This window comes from Garra rufa, chromosome 8 (assembly GCF_049309525.1).
Source record: "Garra rufa chromosome 8, GarRuf1.0, whole genome shotgun sequence".
In the NCBI taxonomy this organism is placed as follows: Eukaryota; Metazoa; Chordata; class Actinopteri; order Cypriniformes; family Cyprinidae; genus Garra; species Garra rufa.
The window spans coordinates 41,669,131-41,690,438 of NC_133368.1; the positions used below are offsets into that span (position 1 = coordinate 41,669,131).

Below are 21,308 nucleotides of genomic sequence, written 5' to 3' on the forward strand. Positions count from 1 at the left end.
AAGAACCTAGAATATGACATATTTTCAGTTGTTTCACACTTTTTTTTGTTATGTATATAATTCCACATGTGTTAATTCATAGTTTTGATGCCTTCAGTGTGAATCTACAATTTTCATAGTCATGAAAATAAAGAAAACTTTGGTTTAAAGGTGTGTCCAAGGTGTGTCCAAACTTTTGGTCTGTACTGTACATGTAAAAAAAGCTTTTATATTTAAGTTTTGTTTAATGTATTTTATTTACCTTTAATAAATTCTATATACAGAAAATAATTAAAAAAATAAATATTGAAAATATTCATGCATGCCGCCTTGTATGCATTTATAATATTGTATTTTTTATTTACGCTGCCTAAATATATTTTATATATATCAAAATATAATTGTGTATATAAACCTGTACTATACTATATATATATATATATATAAAATGAAAACAAAAACGCTAATTAAGAAAAAGGCTAATTTACTAACTTTTGCTAAAATATAAATAAAAATTATAAACTAATTGATAATAAAAATTATATTTAAAAACTATAAAAATTTAAACAAAAACGCAACACATTTACTAAATCTTTAGCTGAATAAAAACTGATTTAAAATATAAATAATAAAATAATTGATAATTTACTAATAATAAAAATGACAACTAAAAACTAAAAATCTATGTATAAAACATGTATAAAAAACTAATATAAAAAATTTAACTAAAACTTTAGCTAATGAAAAATGATTAAAAATATGATAAAAAACCTAAAATAAATGATAAAAACAAATAATAAAAATAAAACCATTAAAAAGTATAAAAATATATTAAAAATGAAAACAAAAATGCAACAAATTTACTAAAACGTTAGCTAAATGAAAACCGATTCTAAATATAAATGATTAAAGTGATAAAATAAATTATAAAAAATTACAAATAAAATTATAATAAAAACAAGAAAACAATGTGTAAAAACCATGTATAAATAACTAATATAAAAAATGAAAACAAAAACGCAGCAAGTTTTCTAAAACTTTAGCTAAATAAAAACTGATTTAAAATATAAATGATAAAAATAATTACAATAAATTATAAAAAATAATTAAAAGCTATAAAATAGATGTATAAAAATATATAAAAAATAAAAACAAACTTACTAAAACTTTAGCTAAATAAAAACTGATAAAAATATAAAATAAATTATACAAAATTACAGATAATAAAAGTGATGATAAAAGCTATAAAAAATGTATAAAAATATATAAAAAATGAGCAAAAACATTCTATTCTAAAACGTTAGCTAAATAACAATTGATTTAAAATATAAATGATAACATTAAAATAAATTATTAAAAATAATTATTATTATTATTATTATAAAAACAAAAATCAATGTATAAAAAAAACATGTATAAACTTGTATTAAGCTAATATAAAAAAAGAAAATAAAAACTTTAACTAAAACATATATAACAATATTTAATGTTAGTTAGCCATTTTTATTTCTTTTGAATCCTGAACTTATTGCCATTAATATATTAGATAATGGCACAATTTCCTCATAAGCATATAAAATGTTTTTTTTGTTTGTTTGTTTTTAATCAAATTTAGATTAAAAAAACATTATTTGTTACTATGTATTTAAATATATTCAAAATCTCTTTGCCAAACTTGTTACAATGCATTCTGGGATTGTATTGCTACATGTACAGTTTGGCCATAACGTGCATAATGTTCCTACCTACTTTTACTTCTAAAAATGCTGTCTAGTTAGGCAGCTCCCTTACTTTTGGAGCAAAGCTATTGTCAGCCCTCTTCATTAGAATATGAACAGCTCAGCAAAAGCGTTAGTCCGGAACCTTCTGGTTAATCTCAGTGCACTAGGTAGACACTGTACTGTACCTGTCACAGCTGGGAAGAGAACAAGAGCTTTGTGAATTTAATTGCCCATTGGCTCCTACCAGACTTCATAATTGACAGGGAAAGAAGTGCATGGGTTCAACATTACTATAACCCTAGTTAAATAAAGAAGAGCGTATTAACAGTGTAGGAGGGAGCGTTCATTTCTTCTGTGGGGTCGGTTTGGCTGTGTGTCTTCCTCTGCCACCCGGCAGCTGTGAACAGACAGATAAGGATGTGTCAGAGACAGCTGTGACCGGAGAGCACAGGTCCTGTCTCTGCTAATGACAGAAAAACTCTTCCATATACACACACACTTTCACTGTCACTCAATTCTACATATATGTCATTCTTATCCTGCAGTCTCTATTTATTATCTATTTATTTTTTAATTGATGAATTTACTTAATATATTATACAGTTGAGGTCAAAAGTTTACATGCTCGTTTCAGAATTGGCAAAATGTTAATTATTTTAACAAAATAAGAGGGATCATATAGGGCTGGGCGATTAATCGAAAAGTAATCGAAATCGACATTCAGAACCTATAATCGTTCAAATTTTTCCAGGACGATTATTTCGATTACTTTCCCTTTAAAAACACCGAGGCGCCAGAGTTCACAGAGGGGGGCGCGGGAGCTGAAATGCTTAGAGATAGAGACCTGTGCGTGACAGATTTTTCAGTCAGCACGGAATTTTGTCCCTCTCCCGCCTGCAAAAGCCTGCATTGTGGTTACCTATACATATTTTTTGAGTACATCGATCTTATTCTCAACAGAAAAGCAAGCATGGGCTGCTGTGTGCATGCATGGCAGAATGCGAGCAAACAATGCTCCCTGCCTATCTCAGTTCATCGCGATCTCATACAACTCTTATAACACAATGAATATTTGCACAATGAATATTTAACAGTGTCTACACTTCGTGTGTTGCAATGAGTGGATTCGTGCGCACGCAATATTAAGCAGTGCGCAAGAACTTTCGGTGAGTGGATTCTTGCATTCCAGAAACTTCCTATTCTTGCACCTGTTAATCATTTTGAAGTTATATTAGTTGTTCGTGTTGCTTTTGTGTAATAGATGAATAACAATTTGTATGTTTTTAGATATTTTATGTTTATATATTTCTATTTTCCGGGAGTCCCTCCAATCATTTTATTCTCCCGCATCCCGCACACACACGAGTTTCTACCCACTCGCGCATCAAGTTTTGTCCCGCGCCGCACTCTGTTTCTGTGCAGGTCTCTACTTTGAGGTCAAATAAAGATGTATAAAATGTTTTACTAATAATTTTATATAAAAATGTTTTTAAATCATATGCTTACAATGCCAATATAGGGCAATTAAAAAAAAAAAATTAAACAAGTGTAATTGACAGTATTCTGACGATCCGGCGTTTCAATCTACAAATCACCAACGTTTACCATGGTTTTACTGTAGTAACACTGACAGTAACCATGGCATGGCAGAAAAGTAAAATATTCATATAGAATTTTATTATACTTATAATGTGTTAAATATATTAAAGGAGTAATGGAATATAATAACAATATATATATTTTTTGTAAGTCATTACAGTTGTTTGTTGTACATTTGTAATTATACTGAATGTCTTCAGGATGCTGTTTTTCATTACAAATTCTTTACCGTGGTAGTGGTAATCTACAAATGTATGCAAATGTATGAAAGATGAAGCTGTTGTTATTTTTACAGATACTCACAGAAACAGAAGCTGTCAACTCTGCTACTGTCAAATGTGCATTTCTAAAATCTAAAACTTGTGATATATATGCATACATACATACAAGAGTAATTTTATTAAGAAGAGATACTGCTTATTTTCATTGAAACATTGAAAATAATTTATTTTGTTTCCAAAAGTGCAAGTTATTTATTTTCACTAATTTAAGAAAAATGTGACTGTTCGTTTTAAGCAATGTGTGCTTTAATTTCAGTTGTTCAACACTGATGTTCAATAAATAATCGTAGATAGTTGATAGTGTGTGTTTCCTTCAATTATTTTAAAATCAAGTAATGCACCCTTCATTCAAAAATCTCTCACTTGTAATATGTGAGCATATTTACTGTACAAAACTTGTCAGTGAACTATGAGGGCAAAAAAAATATATATATATAAATATAATTAAATATAATTTTATTAATAAATAAAATAATCGTTCATTAATCGTAATCGAGTTAAAATGTTCAATTAATCGAGATTTTGATTTTAGGCCAAATCGCCCAGCCCTAGGATCATATAAAATGCATGTTATTTTTTATTTAGTGCTGACCTGAATAAGATATTTGTGACCCTGGACCACAAAACCAGTCTTAAGTCGCTGGGGTATATTTGTAGCAATAGCCAAAAATACATTGTATAGGTCAAAATTATTGATTTTTCTTTTATGTCAAAAATCATTAGGAAATTAAGTAAAGATCATGTTACATTAAGATTTTTTGTAAAATTCCTACTGTAAACCTATCAAAATGTAATTTTTGATTAGTAATATGCATTGTTAAGAACTTAATTTGGACAACTTTAAAGGTGATTTTCTCAGTATTTAGATTTTTTTGCACCCTTATATTCCAGATTTTCAAATAGATGTATCTCGGCCAAATATTGTCATATGATGTATATATCTCAGTTTTGTAAAATTTAACCTTATGACTGGTTTTGTGGTCCAGGGTCACATTTCACATAAGATGTTTATATATAGTCCACAAGACTATAGTTGAATTTATAAAAAAATGATTCTGTTCAAAAGTTTACATCCCCTTGATTCTTAATACTGTGTTGTTACCTTGTTGTGGTTTTTTTTAGTGATAGTTGTTCATGAGTCCCTTGTTTGTCCTGACACTGCCCGCTGCTCTTCAGAAAAATATTTCGGGTCCCATAAATTCTTTGGTTTTTCAGCATTTTTGTGTATTTAATTTACCCTTTCCAGCAATGATTGTATGATTTTGAGATCCATCTTTTCACACTGAGGACAACTGAGGGACTCGTATGCAACTATAACAGAAGGTTTAAACGTTCACTGATGCTTCAGAAGGAAAAACTATGCATTAAGAGCCGGGGGTGAAAACTTTTGAACAGAATAAAGTTTTTGGGGTTTATGTTCGATTCCCCCAATTACACTACAAAACTACTTTTTCTGATTTTGTTTTGTTATTAATCTAAAAATAAAATCGCAAAATGCTTTGCAAAAGCAGTATTAAAAATTAATTTTGGTTGTTTTTCATTCCATATATCTCTTTGTTTTTCATGAAAGGATGGGGATTGTGATTGTCAAGACTGTTTAGTCTCCATGCATGACAAGAAACTACAATAAAAGTCTACAAAAAAATCTACATATGACACTTCTGAGTTTGCTGCAGTCATACAAGAGCTTTGTTTGAGGAACTAATTGAAATGTAGGTTATTATTCACTGAAAAACTTGAGAAATATAAATATATTAAGGTTAACCACCTTAAAGTATTAGTTAACTTCCAGAACAAAATTGTACAGTACAGATAATGTGCTCACCCCCTTGTCATCCACAATGTTTCATGTCTTTCTTCCTTCAGTCGTAAAGAAATTGTTTTTTGAAGAAAACATTTCAGGATTTCTCTCCTTATACTTCTATGGTGCCCCTGAGTTTGAACTTCCAAAATGCAGTTTAAACGCAGCTTCAAAGGGCTCTAATCTGTTATTTTAGAAACAAATTGACAATGTATATACTTTTTAACCTTAAATGTTCCTGTAATCCTGGTCAATACAGTTAGGGTATGTTGAAAAACTCCCATCTCGTTTTCGTCTTCAACTTCAAAATCATCCTACAACGCTGTTTTACCTTTTTTTGTAAAAGGCGTTTGATGTTCTTTGTATGTTCACTTAGTAAATACTGGTCGGTACTTCAGCAACATTGTAGAACGATTTTAAAGTTGGAAAAGAAAACGAGATGGGAGTTTTTAGACACACCCTAACTGTATTTACCCGGTTCACACAGACTACGCATGCGCATCACAGAGACAAGACAAGATGGAGCTTTTGAGGTTAAAAAGTATATAAATTGTCAATTTGTTTTGAAAATAACCGATATTTTCGCTAGATAAGACACTTCTTCCTCGGCTGGGATCATTCAAATTTGGAGGCACCATAAATATCCTTTATGTGGAGAGAAATCCTGAAAATTTTATGACTGAAGAAAGAAAGACACGAACATCTTGGATGACAAGGGGGTGAGTACATTATCTGTACATTTTTGTTCTGGAAGTGAAATAATCCTTTAATACCAGTGTTATTATAGTTTAATATAGTATAATTGTTTACCTTGATGTACTAAAATATCGAAAAACTAAAACTGAAATAAAAATGTATAAAAACTATAGACGAGTATAAAAAAAAACCTACTTAAAATGCACTACTAAATTACAAGAACTGTAGCTAAATAAAAATTGAGTCAAAATATTATTAAAAACAATATTAAACCAAGATTACACTGCTTAAATGATTAGTTAAAAATGTCCTGATAATATTAAATAGAAATTAAGATTTTTGAGGAAAACATTCCAGGATTTTTCTCCATGTAGTGGACTTCACTGGTGGCCAATGGTTTGAAGGTTCAAACTGCAGTTTTAGTGCAGCTTCAAGGGGGTTTTCACAATCCCAGCTGAGAAATAAGGGTCTTATCTAGCTAAACGTTTGCTCATTTTCTAAAAAAAAAAAATTATATACTTTTTAACCACAAATGCTCGTCTTGCACAAGCTCGATTTCACGCAATACGTAATCACATGTGACATAGGCAGAAGTTCCGACCGAGTATTTACAAAGCGAACGTGCAAAGAACAGACACCTTTACAAAAAGGTAACAAAGATGATGGACGATTTTGAAGTTAAAGAAGAAAATGCCTACCTTTTTGAACTGAAGTGTACAGACGAAGAACAAACCACGCGTGACCTTTCCAATGTGACTCCATAATGCGTGAAGTCGTAGACGCGCAACACAGAGCTAGTGCAAGATGAGCATTTGTGGTTAAAAAGTGTATATCTATTTTTTTTTTTATTTTTTTTATTTTTTTTTTTTTTTTTTAGAAAATAGATTGTTTCACTAGATAAAACATTTATTCCTCAGCTGGGATCGTGTAGAGCCCTTTGAAGCTGCATTGAAACTCCAATTTGGACCTTCAACTTTGATGCATTGAAATAGACAGTGAGTGTTTCATGTTTTCACTGTCTGTTTTATATCAGATTGTGTCCTGATTCAGTTTATTGCTGTGCTTTTCAGAGGAAAGTGGTGTTTAGTCAGGGCTGGGCTGGTTTATGTGTTGCTCAGGGACAGTCTGACATGCTCACACACAGCAGAACTGATGTTCACAGCTCACACTCAAGGAAAAGCAGCCCATCTGCTGAGATGAATGAGCGTGTGGTGTTGATAGAGCTCTGTGTCTCATCCGTCAGGGCCTGTACCTGCTCTGCTAGTATCATGACCACATGTAGATCTCAAACTAGCACACACAGCAGGTAGAAGGTATTCCTGTGAATTTTTCATGGGAGGTGCTGAACTACATGTGTCTGAAATAGTAATAAGAAGCATAAAAGTTGCACCAATACATGTTGTTTATGTCAGTGCATTAAATGTATGTAAAGTGTCTACTTTTAAGGTTTCAAATAAGTTTTTGGGGAATAAAATTGTAAAATTTGGTTGAAGTAATACTAATGAACCTTATTGTAAAGTGTTACCAAGTAAGGTTGTATTGTCATTCAGTGTAACACAATATTTAAAAAATTCAAACATTCTTATTCTGACTTGTACATATTATAAAAGAATAAGGAAGCATATTCCATTTTATTGTGTTTTAAATGTTAAAGTGCCCCTATTATGCCATGTTTAAGGTAGTTAATATTGTTGTAATAGTCTCTTAAAACAGGTTTACATGTATGCAAGTTCAAAAAACACTTTAGTTTTCTCAAAAATTAGATTTAATTTTACCCCGTTTCTAAATGATTCGTAAACGACTCGTGTGAAGCAGTTCGAAGAATCAGTCTCTCTAAACCCCTCCTTTCAGTGAGCCCTCACTGCTGTGATTGGTCAGATGGTGCAGTCCTTTTGGATTGGTCTACCGCTTCAGCGCAAAACGAAACGCCCATTGGCATAACTGAATGACAGCTGTGGAGACTTGTTAATGCATAGAAAAGATAGCCTCGATTTTACCCTATCAATTCGAGCCGGAGTCTGACGATGAAACGGTTGAAGTGGCACATCGACAAGAAACTGTTTTGCAAGCACGACTGGAGCAGGACGTTTCTCAGTGGGTGTCATATTATAACTGTGGAAAGTGCTTGCAATTTGCTTTTGTAAGCGAACCGGGCACACCTCTATGTTGTGAACTTCAACACTGTAACGTACAACCCATAACACTGCGTTAAGCCATCGTTTATCATTATCATTACTTAAACTAATAAGGCAGACAGACAGTCAAGCTGCATCAATCACAATTTTTAGACTACATTGCACTCACAGCTGAACAACAGAACTACAGAAACGCAAGTTAGCCGCTTACCAAGACATGTGCGGGGTTGTTACACACCATAACGTACACAAAGACGTATTTTGAACGATCGCTAGAAAATACAATCATCAATTATTAATCATACTTACAGGTAGAAGTTCAGAGGAGCAAGCCGGTCCAAATAAACTGGGCACTGATCCATTTTTTAAAACCAAGCGTTTGGTGAATCTCGCGTTGTAACGTTACTCCCCAAGATTGGAAAAACAGTCATCAGTAAAATGACGCGAACACAACACAAGATTGGCATTGGACTGCTGAGGTGTTGAAAAAATTAATGTTAACCACTCATTCTTGGTAGTTTCATCTTTCGGAAGGGCATATAAAACAAATTCACTCTCACAGCCCAGGGCGTCTTCTTGACATGATGTAACGTTAATCCACGTGAAAATGGTAGGCCTACTGTTTGTGGGCGGGCAAGTTGTTCGCGAAATTGAACGTGGGCGGACATTACGCAAATGTGTAGCTCGTGACGTGTGGCCGTTACAGAAAAAAGATTCGAATTGCTGACGACTCGTTTAGGCGAATGTGAGCCGACTCTTTTTTTTGTTAGACAAAAACTTCATTTATAGTGCACTGTCGGCATCACAACTTTGCAGATAGTTTATGTTCACATACAGCTACATGACACACTACATGAAATATCATATTTGAAAAGGCATAATAGGGGCACTTTAAAAAAAATTCTCATTGACACATGGGCAAAACCTAGGATAGTGGCAAATGTTAAAAATGTAGAATTACAACTAATTAGTATTTGGGGTGAAATTAATTTGTCTTTTAATATGTCCTAAATAGATTTTTGTTGTAAATATGCGAGACAAGATTGTTACACTGAATGATGTTTTAGTGGGTGTCTTCGGTAAATTAGGGAAAAAAATTATTATTATTATTATTATTATTTTTTTTTTTTTTTGCTCAGAAAAACAAAAATGCAATTAAATTAAACAGAAAACTTTAATATTTTTATAGAAAAACAACAATTTAAAGCAGCATTACGCTTATAGTTTTTATGCTTAAACCCTTTTTCGTCCCATTTCTGAAAATACAATATGAGAATCAACTGCACAATTACTAAAAATTTGTTCTTTAAATATTATACAATTTGCATACATAAAAAATTTGTGGGGGAAAAAAATGTTTTCCAACTCAATTCTGGAAACTAACTCTGTAGAATGGCCCAGATAGATAGATAGATAGATAGATAGATAGATAGATAGATAGATAGATAGATAGATAGATAGATAGATAGATAGATAGATAGACAGATAGACAGATAGATAGATATAGACAGATAGATAGATATAGACAGATAGATAGACAGATAGATGGGGTTTTTTAACTTCTAATATATAATGTGTGGCTTATTATTTCCCTCTTACTGCGAGAATCTAGTTTTCTTGTGCTAGGCTACTCTCATATAATGACTGCTTATTGCGCTCAAACTCACAAGCCCTGTGTGAAAATCGGTTCCTATTTGATCTCCTGGCTTCTACACAACAAAATAATGCAATTAACGCTTTTAAGGATTAAATAATGATTGGGTTACTGTTATCAAGTCTGTAAAAAGCTGTCTAGTTTAGTAAGTAGACTTCATAAACATCAGTAGAAACTGGCTACAGTTGGAAAGTGCTTAGCAAATAATAGTCTTACTAACAGTAGCAGAAGTTGGACTGTCTCTTTGGCATCTGAGGCCGTTGATTGGCCAGACTGAAAAGAACGACTCTAATCACTTGAGTCTGGGTTCTTCTCAGCTGCATACAGCAGGTGTTGTTTTGGGGAGCAGATTTGGGCTTGATTAGGCTTTTTGATTGTGTTCTGCTGAGGAGGGAGACCCAGTGGGTGAGTCTGGGACCTTTGAAGATGTAAATGAGGTGGTTTGGAAGAACTGCACTAATTGAACAATTCATCCACTGTTGCTTTTTTTATATATCATTTGAAAGTCATTCACATCTGGGCTTCTGGCCATATTGCTTTTTTGCGTTTGTGTTTTGTGATTCTTGTAGCTCCTGATTGTCTTATGTTCCATCTACCTGTACATGGTTATTTTTACAGTGTTTTAGATGAAAGTGAGAATGAGATTAGGAATCCCAAAGGTGTTTCATTATGTTAAACAGCTGGAAATACTTCAGGCTAGTCACAAACAAAATCAAAAATAGATGTACTCTTGTAAAGACGAGTAAAGACGAGTCAATGCTATATAAAGCCTGGTGGGCAAGTCTGTTTTAATGGGGTTGTGTAAAAAGTGTAAAATTCTAATTAATTTAAATCTAAATTATAATCAATTATATAATTAAAATTGGGTGCCAAAAGGTTTTTTTTTTTTTGGAATACATGGGGAAAAAATGATGCAAAATGTCAATGTTAAAACTGTACTAATCTGTATTAGTGTACGCGACCCTGGACAACAAAACCATAAGGGTATTTTTTTTTTTTTTTACTGAGATTTATACATTATCTAAAAGCTGAATAAATAAGTTGATTGATGTACACTGTACGGTTTGTTAGGATAGGACAATATTTGAGATGCAACTATTTGAAAATCTATGCAAAAAAAATCTAAATATTAAGAAAATCGCCTTTTAAAGTTGTCCAAATGAAGTTCTTAGCAATGCGTATTACTAATCAAATTAAATTTACAAATTATATTCATGGAACATGATCTTTACTTAATATCCAAATTATTTATGCCATAAAAGGAAAAATCTATCATTTTGACCCGTACATGTATTTTTGGCTATTGCTACAAATACCCATGATACTTATGACTGGTTTTGTGGTCTAATTGGTCACTGGTCTGTTTTAATGGGGCTGCATATATAATTAAATAATTATAATTAAATGAAATATTAATTTAATGAATCATAATTATTCTGTTTCGTTGGGGTTGCATAAAAATTGTAAAAGTATATAAAATTATAATTAATTATATAATTCAAGATAATTGGGTGGCAAAAATTGGCTCTTTTGTGAAAAAAGGAGGGAAAGCGACGCAAAAAGTCAATGATAAAACTGCAATATGCTGTAATATTATATTATAACTAAATGTAGAAATGTATTTAATTATGATAAAGGTCCTCTGTTTTGGTTGCATACAGTAGAGGGAAAAACAATGTGAAATGCCAATACATGTTTTTAAATAAAATAAAGGTCTATTTTAATGAGGCTGCATATATCATCGGGGAAACCTGCAAAATGCTAATAATAAATCGATTCAATAATTATAATTACATGTAATAATAATTTAATAAATCATAATTATTCTGTTTTGATCGGATTGCGTAAAATGTAAAATTACATTTAAATACAATATTAATTATAATCAATTATAGAACAAAGAGAAAAAAGCAATGCAAAATGTCAGTGATAAAACTGTAATATGCTGTAATATTACATTAGAAATAAATGTATTAATAATTGTATTTATTTATAATAAAGGTCCTCTGTTGTGGTTGTATACAGAAGGGAGAGAATGCAAAATTGCAATAAAAAAGTTATTAATTAATTAGAATTTTAATTGAAGTGAGGAAAAAATAATACAAAATGCCAATGAAAAAATTATGAAGCAATCATAATTAAATTAATAATAATTTAATGAATCATAATTATTCTGTTTTGATAGGGTTGCATAAAAAGTGCAAAATTATATTTAAATTAAAAATGTGTTATAATCAATTATAATTAAATAAAATTGGATGGAAAAGTGGTGTCTTTTGTGAACATAGAGGAAAATATGTTACAAAATATAATTATATAATTAAAATTATGAACGCGAGGGAGGAAACGATGAATAACGTCGATGATTAAACTGTAATATGCTGTAGTATTATATTGTAACTAAATTTAGTAATAATTGTATTTAATAATGATAAAGGTCCTCTGTTGTGGTTGCGTACAGAAGGCGGAGACACAATGTGAAATGCCAATAAAAAGTTCTCAAATAATTATATTATGTAGAATTATATTTAGTAATTTTTAATTACAATAAAAAGGGGCTGTACAGAAGCCTTGAAACAGCTTTCATCTCATTTGTTCAAGAAATATTTTTATATCAAGTCATCTGCATAGAAAGAGCCACTTTCATGCAGAAAGGAAAATGCTCCAAGGCCATTCCTGGCTGTGATTTTTTTACTATGATTGGTGTGTTTGCAGGAATCAGTAACGCTGAAAATTGAAAAAATGTGAAATGCCAGTAATAAAATTATGAAATAATTATAATTAATTTTAACAATAATTTAATTAATCATAATTATTAGAACATAAACAGGCAGCTGGTCTATCCTGGTAGAGTTGCATTCATCAGGGGGGAAATCATTGCAAAATGGCAATAATAAAATTATGAAATAATTATATGTGACCCTGGACCACAAAACCAGGATAGTGCAAAAAAAAAAAATCTAAATATTAAGAAAATCGCCTTTTAAAGTTGTCCAAATGAAGTTCTTAGCAATGCGTATTACTAATCAAATTAAATTTACAAATTATATTCATGGAACATGATCTTTACTTAATATCCAAATTATTTATGCCATAAAAGGAAAAATCTATCATTTTGACCCGTACATGTATTTTTGGCTATTGCTACAAATACCCATGATACTTATGACTGGTTTTGTGGTCTAATTGGTCACTGGTCTGTTTTAATGGGGCTGCATATATAATTAAATAATTATAATTAAATGTAATATTAATTTAATGAATCATAATTATTCTGTTTCGTTGGGGTTGCATAAAAATTGTAAAAGTATATAAAATTATAATCAATTATATAATTCAAGAATATTGGGTGGCAAAAATTGGCTCTTTTGTGAAAAAAGGAGGGAAAGCGACGCAAAAAGTCAATGATAAAACTGCAATATGCTGTAATATATTATAACTAAATGTAGAAATAATTGTATTTAATTATGATAAAGGTCCTCTGTTTTGGTTGCATACAGTAGAGGGAGAAACAATGTGAAATGCCAATACATGTTTTTAAATAAAATAAAGGTCTATTTTAATGAGGCTGCATATATCATCAGGGGGAAACCAGCAAAATGTAAAATTACATTTAAATACAATATTAATTATAATCAATTATAGAATTAAATAAAATTGGGTGTCAAAAATACTTTTTCTATGAACAAAGAGAAAAAAGCAATGCAAAATGTCAGTGATAAAACTGTAATATGCTGTAATATTACATTAGAAATAAATGTATTAATAATTGTATTTATTTATAATAAAGGTCCTCTGTTGTGGTTGCATACAGAAGGGAGAGAATGCAAAATTGCAATAAAAAGTTATTAATTAATTAGAATTTTAATTGAAGTGAGGAAAAAATAACAATACAAAATGCTAATGAAAAAATTATGAAGCAATCATACTTAAATTAATAATAATTTAATGAATCATAATTATTCTGTTTTGATGGGGTTGCATAAAAAGTGCAAAATTATATTTAAATTAAAAATGTGTTATAATCAATTATAATTGAATAAAATTGGATGGAAAAGTGGTGTCTTTTGTGAACATAGAGGAAAATATGTTACAAAATATAATTATATAATTAAAATTATGAACGCGAGGGAGGAAACGATGAATAACGTCGATGATTAAACTGTAATATGCTGTAGTATTATATTGTAACTAAATTTAGTAATAATTGTATTAAATAATGATAAAGGTCCTCTGTTGTGGTTGCGTACAGAAGGTGGAGACACAATGTGAAATGCCAATAAAAAGTTCTCAAATAATTATATTATGTAGAATTATATTTAGTAATTTTTAATTACAATAAAAAGGGGCTGTACAGAAGCCTTGAAACAGCTTTCATCTCATTTGTTCAAGAAATATTTTTATATCAAGTCATCTGCATAGAAAGAGCCACTTTCATGCAGAAAGGAAAATGCTCCAAGGCCATTCCTGGCTGTGATTTTTTTACTATGATTGGTGTGTTTGCAGGAATCAGTAACGCTGAAAATTGAAAAAATGTGAAATGCCAGTAATAAAATTATGAAATAATTATAATTAATTTTAACAATAATTTAATTAATCATAATTATTAGAACATAAACAGGCAGCTGGTCTATCCTGGTAGAGTTGCATTCATCAGGGGGGAAATCATTGCAAAATGGCAATAATAAAATTATGAAATAATTATATGTGACCCTGGACCACAAAACCAGGATAGTGCAAAAAAAAAAAATCTAAATATTGAGAAAATCGCCTTTAAAGTTGTCCTAGCAATGCATATTACTAATCAAAAATTACGTTTTGATATATTTACAGTAGAAAATTTACAAAATATCTTCATGGAACATGATCTTTATTTAATATCCTAATGATTTTTGGTGTAAAAGAAAAATGTATAATTTTGACCCGTACAATGTATTGTTAGCTATTGTTTTGTGGTCCAGGGTCAAATATTATATTAAAATTAGAGGTGGGCATAGATTAATTTTTTTAATCTAGATTAATTTTGGAATTAATCTAGATTAATCTAGATTAAAATGGCTAATTTGAATTCTGCTGAAGGCATTCAGAATATGTGTGCTAACCAAATAATGACTAAAAGTAAGTCTTTGAGAACGGGTTTCTTAAGCCAGGTGGCGCATTAGACCAGGGGCCCATCTCCTGTTTCCAAAATGCATCACAAACTGCTTGACAATTGCATTTACAACACAATTAACTATACAAACTTGTGTAACCAACTATTTCCACACTGCATGTAGCCTACTTCTGAGTAAAAGGCTGCGCGACGTGCGCGTTGCAGATTAATACACAGATGCACAAGGCATGGATATTAGTGGTGCAACGGATCACAAAACTCACGATTCGGATCACATCATGGATTTGGAGTCACAGATCGGATCATTTTTCGGATCAGCAAAAGTTTGTTTTTTACTAATCACTGAATGCTTACTTTAAGTAGGCTACTTCTAATCCACAGCAAACACTACTAGCTGAACTAATAAAGTCAGTAACAAAACAAGAACAATTACACAAATAACAAGTGTAAATGAATACAACATAAAGTTACTAATAAAATTAATAACCCTTGAATTCAGGTGCGGAAATTTAATAATTAATTGTAAATAACTAGTGCTTCTCACTGCAGGTATTTATAGGATGCTGTCTCTTTAAGGCATAATGCACGTAACGACTACTGGCACGCATCTCTTTCTCAGCTGTTTCGGTTCACTGAAGACATAACCGACTGTGTTTACCAGAACACCAAAACGGGTATTAAGATATGACTTTGTATGTGTGTTTCCGTTCAAAAAGAAGTTAAAGAGGAATCAATCTGTGTGAATCGCGCCTCTCTCTGTCTCTCTCTCTCGGTGCGCGTGCTCTCTTCAGGTGTGTGCGTCGGCGTGCGTGTTCCCTTTTTAAATTGTTTGAATTGGTAAATTGGCAAGACAAAACATGTGCCAATTATAAACTTTTACTCTATGATGGTTAAATTTAACAGTTAATCCGCGAATCACATGCGTGCCGAACCAGTTTGGTCCGTACGGATCACGGATCATCATACACTCAATTCGGCTAGGTAGACATCCGCGCTAAACTATCAAGGTGAAGGTCATCACAGCTTACGTAGTTTAGACCCAGCTCCCAACCCAACTTTGAGAATAGATTAACGGCGATATTTTTTTTATCGCCCGATAAGAGTCTCACGTTAACGCAGCACGTTAATGCCGATGACGGCCCACCTCTAATTAAAATGTAAGAATAATTAAATTAATTATAATGGAAATGGGATGCAGGTGACAAAGGGGTAACAATACAAAATGTCAGTAATGAATTTTTAAAACAATTATAATTCAATTCAATTATAACAGGTCTGTTTTGATGGGTTGCGTACAGCAAAGGGAAATAATTGCATATAAATATTTTCTAAAAATATATTATGATTGAATCCATTAAGTAAATCAATTATAATTAAATATAATACAAATAATAACTGCACAAAATAAAAAATGTGTCCAGTCTAATTCCATTTTCCATCTTCCATTTTCATTCTGACTTTATCTGCATTATATTGTCAGTTTATAGTAACATTAATAAATACGATCTTAATTTTTGTTACAGTTTTTTATCAGTCTGTGCTAGACACCTGATGTCCAATATAAAATCTGGCTTTGTTTCCTGCAGGTGGAACGTGGTGGGCATCCAGGGCTCTCTGATGAGCTACTTCACTGAGCCCATTTACTTCTCCAGCATCATCCTGGGCAGCCTGTATCACGCTGATCATCTCTCCCGAGCCATGTACCAGCGGATCGCTGACATCGAAGACCTGCCCCAGCAATTCTCTCTCAACCGCCCCCTGCTCAGCGGTAAGACAACATCACAGCGGCTCGCATTTCCACTCCCAAATCATTGAAAATGGCACCCATGTCAAATTGTATTACCATTTACTAGACGGACAGTTTCCCCCCACTCGCCTTCAATTTCCTCGTGGTTTGATGAATTACGGGAATTTAGATGGGCCCGCTCTCCACCGCCGGCCTGAAATCCCACGTTCCCCTGCTGATTTCTCTCATTCTCGCTCTCGCTTTTTTCTTTTTTTTTTTTTATAAAGAGGCAGATGGAAAATAATCCTACACATCCTATAGCAGGGTTAGGAAAAACTCGTCAAAATTTAAAGTGGTTAAATAACAGTCAAGCTGCTTTTTTTGGTCATGTAGTTAAGTTTATACGCAGTACTAGGTTTAAGTGGACACCAGTTCCTGATTAAAGACTCAGTTTCAAAGTGCCATCAGGGAGACGTCGGCTGCTTTTGGAGTATTATATACGATTAATTGAGTACATATCCTTTCTCACTTTGTTTTGTGCCTCAAGAGAAACACCCAAGACTGCTTTTGCACTGGGTTACATCAGATTCCCAGCAGAACTAGCTTTTAATGGCTCACTGCTGAAAATCATTATCTGACGATGTGTTGTGGGAGGTTGAAGCGTAACGTACTCGACCCGAGCGCAAAAAAGACCCTTCTGCATTTGTGCAGGTAAAGTGCATACTGCAATGAGGCACGGAAATATTCTTTTAACATTACATAATATTATAGTATTTAATAGATTTTAATATTAATATTTAAAATTATTAAGAATATAAATATGAATGAATAAAAGATTAAAAGTGTTTTCAATTAGTTTCCATTGCTTCAGGTTTTTCCAAAGTAATCATTCAGGTAATATAAATTGAGAAATTTCTGCTTATTGGTTTGTTATTGGTTTAGTCTGTTCTGCTTTAACATTTTTCATTGGTCTTTTTGAGTTCTTGTGTAAGATTTGAATAGCAGCAGAAGTCATCAGAAGACTGTCTGAGTGTCACTCATGTCACTTATGTGTCACAACTCTGAGAAAAAGTCACAATTGCGAGATCTAAACTCCCAATTCTGAGAAATAAAGTTGCAATTCTGACTCTTTTTTTTTTTTTTTTTTTTTAGAATGGTGAGTTTATATGACACAATTCTAAGAAAAAAATCAAAATTGAGAGAAAAGATGAGACTCACAAAATATACCTCTTGCAATTCTGACTTTTTTCCTCGCAGATGTTCGAGAAGCAGAAGTCATCAAAAGTCTGTCTGTTAAGGGTCTTATTGTTATCCTATTATTACTTAAAAGTGTAATAGTTTAAATTTGTTAATTCAAAATATCGTTACCTGACACTCCAGCAATCTCTAGATTTTTTTGTAATATATATCTCACAATATATATCATTGTAATTTAAAGCTCACAGTTGTGACTTTTTCTCACAATTTCGAGTTTGTCACAATTCAGAGAAAAAGGTCAAAATCACAAGAGAAAAAAGTCAGGATTGTGAGATATAAACTCAGAATTCTGAGAAATAAAGTTGTAATTTAGATTTTTTCTTAGAATTGTAAGTTTATATCTTGAATTGTGACTCACAATTGCAAGTTTGTCACAATTCTGAGAAAAAAAGTCAAAATTGTGAGATGAACTCACAATTCTAAGAAATAAAGTTGCATTATTGACTTTTTTCAAGATTATATGTCACAATTTGAAGAAAAAAGTAAACATTGCGAGTCCTTGTGACAAAAAGTCCTAATTGTGAGAAAAAAGTCATAATTCTCTCACTTAGAATTGCGAGTTATATCTTGAATTGACCTTTTTCTCGCAATTGCAATTTGTCACAATTTCGAAAAGAAAAATTTTACTTGCAAGAAAAAGTCAGAATTATGGGGGGAAAAAAGACAGAATTGCGAGATATGAACCACAATACTGAGAAATATAGTTGCAATTCTGACTTTTTTCGTAAAATTGCAAATTCAGATCTTGCAATTGTGACTTTCTCTCACAATTTTGAGTTATATGTCACAATTTGAAGAAAAAAGTTTATATCGCAATTGTGTTTGTCGCAATTTGGAGAAAAAAGTCAAAATTGCAAGAGATAAAGTCAAAATTGCAAGAAAAAAGTCAGAATTCTGTCACTTAGAATTGCAAGTTATATCTTGAATTGTGACTTTTTCTCACAATTGCAATTTGTGTCACAATTTCGAAAAGAAAAATTTAACTTGCAAGAAAAAGTCAGAATTGTGGGGGGAAAGACAGAATTGCAAGATATAAACCACAATAAAAAAAAAAGTCAAAATTGTGATGGAAAAAGTCAGAATTGTGAAAAAAAAGAGTCAGAGTTGCGAGATATAAACGTAGAATTCTGAGCAACTCAGAAATGCAAGGCAAACTTGCAATTACGACTTTTTTCTTAGAATTGCAAGTTTATATCTTGAATTGTGACTTTTGTCTTGAAGTTTGTCACAATTTGAAGGAAAAGGTCAAAATTGTGAGTCTGAATTGCAAGATATAAACTCACAATTCTAAGAAATAAAGTTGCAATTCTGATTTTTTTCCTTAAAATTGCGAAATTCATATCTCGCAATAGTGACTTTTTCTCGCAATTGCGATTTTTATTTGTCACAATTCCGAGAAAGTCAAAATTGCGAGGAAAAAGTCAGTTTTGCGACAAAAGTCAAAATTACGAGATGTAAACTCAGAATTCTGAGAAATAAAGTTGCAATTTTTACCTTTTTCCTTAGAATTGTGAGCAGTTGTGGGAAATAGTTACAATTCTGACTTAGAATTTATATCTCACAATTGTTACTTTTTCAAAATAGGTCATGGACATTTATTGGTGACAAACTGTGGGAATCCTAAAGTTGAACACATTTACTGAATAAACAACCTTGAGCGCATAGTTTTATCTGTGTTCTTTCATTAAAAACAGAAGCCTTGAAACAAATTTCATCTCATTTGTTCACAAAATATTTTTCTATCAAGTCATCTGCATAGCAAGGGCCACCCTGGACGTTATTCATGCAGAAAAGAAAAGGCTCCAAGGCCATTCCTGGCTGTGATTTTTTACTATGATTGGTGTGTTTGCAGGAATCAGTAACGCTGAAGCCCGGCAGCCTGGAAAGGCTCCTAACTTTAGTGTGAACTGGGCAGTGGGAGATCAGGCTCTAGAAGTCATAAATGCCACCACAGGCAAGGATGACATGGGCAGACCCTCACGTCTCTGTAAGCACGCTCTGTACAGCCGCTGGGTGCGACTACACTCTAAGGTACTGCACTTACAGATTCACTTTTAACTCACTGCAACACTTGGTTATAGCATGTTATATTGTGGATCAGTAATATGGTATGTACTGTATGTGTACAAAAGTTTTAGTCTTTTTATCTTTTGCTGCAGTGGGTCAGTAGGAAATACCAGTTTATATTTCCAAACATTCCTTTTGCTATTAATTGAAATAATCCAGCGAGATTTTTGTTTGCACAAGGAGCCAGTGCTCCACACAGAGATCTGGGGCCAGATTCACAAAACTTAAGAATATTCTTATCTTTTTACTTAAGATTGATCTTAAGACAAAAATTAAGAAAATTCAAATTCTTGAAAAGAATCTTCTTAAAAACAATCGTAAATAACTTCTTAAAGTTAGGATAGCCCGCGACTTGACTTAAATCCCAAATAGTACGAATTATTTAATTCATTTATTGGGTTATTTCAAATTAACTTATATTTAAGCAATTATAAAAAAAAAATCTTAATTTATTTCTTAAGAAGATATTCGTGAATCCGGCCCCAGATCTCATCATCATCCAGTCTGTCTGGAATGACATGAAGAAACAGAACAAACTGAGAAAGACTAAATCCAGAAGAACTGTGGCAATGTCTCCACGACACTTGAGGAAACCTGCCTGCAAAGCTACCTGAAAACTATGCTGTTCTAAGTGTGCCTAGAACAAAAGCTGTTTTAAAAGCAAATTAATGGTCACACCAAATGTTAATTTGATTTAGTTAATAGAACTTAACTGATCAAATATATTGATAACATGATTTTTTTTTTTAAAGCACCGTCATTGTACAGAATTTTTGGTGTGTTTTTTTTTTTTTTTTGTACGTTAAAACTTCTTACTTTACTGAAGCTTTGTAGGAAGGTTTCTTCAAGTGTCTTGGAGACGTTGCCACAGTTCTTTTGGATTTAGTCTGTCTCAGTTTTTTTTGTTTCTTCATGTCATTCCAGACAGACTGGATGATGATGAGATCAGATCTGAAGAGATCTAAATCTGTGTGGAGATATAAATAACTGGCTTAAAGGAACACTCCACTTTTTTTGGAAATAGGCTCATTCTCCAACTCTCCCCGAGTTAATAAGTTGATTTTTACCGTTTTAAAATCCATTCAGCCGTTCTCCTGTTCTGGCGATATCACTTTTAGCATAGCTTAGCATAGATCATTGAATCCTATTAGACCAATAGCATCACGTTCAAAAATATTTGAACATATTTGTTGTATTTAAATATTTGTTGTATTTAAAACTTGACTCTTCTGTAGTTATATCGCGTACTAAGACCGGTGGAAATGCAAAGCTGCGAGTT

General features: G+C 32.0%; 1 protein-coding gene across 1 annotated transcript in view; it reads left to right on the forward strand.

Annotated features, from left to right (window-relative positions):
- adarb1b (adenosine deaminase RNA specific B1b) overlaps window positions 1-21,308 on the forward strand; it is a 69,487-nt gene that overhangs the window by 41,449 nt on the left and 6,730 nt on the right. The window contains exons 6-10 of the mRNA XM_073845113.1: window positions 4,113-4,136; window positions 5,367-5,423; window positions 7,165-7,200; window positions 16,524-16,747; window positions 19,815-19,993. Of these exons, the coding sequence (XP_073701214.1) occupies window positions 4,113-4,136; window positions 5,367-5,423; window positions 7,165-7,200; window positions 16,524-16,747; window positions 19,815-19,993 (520 nt within the window). The remainder of the gene's footprint in view (window positions 1-4,112; window positions 4,137-5,366; window positions 5,424-7,164; window positions 7,201-16,523; window positions 16,748-19,814; window positions 19,994-21,308) is intronic.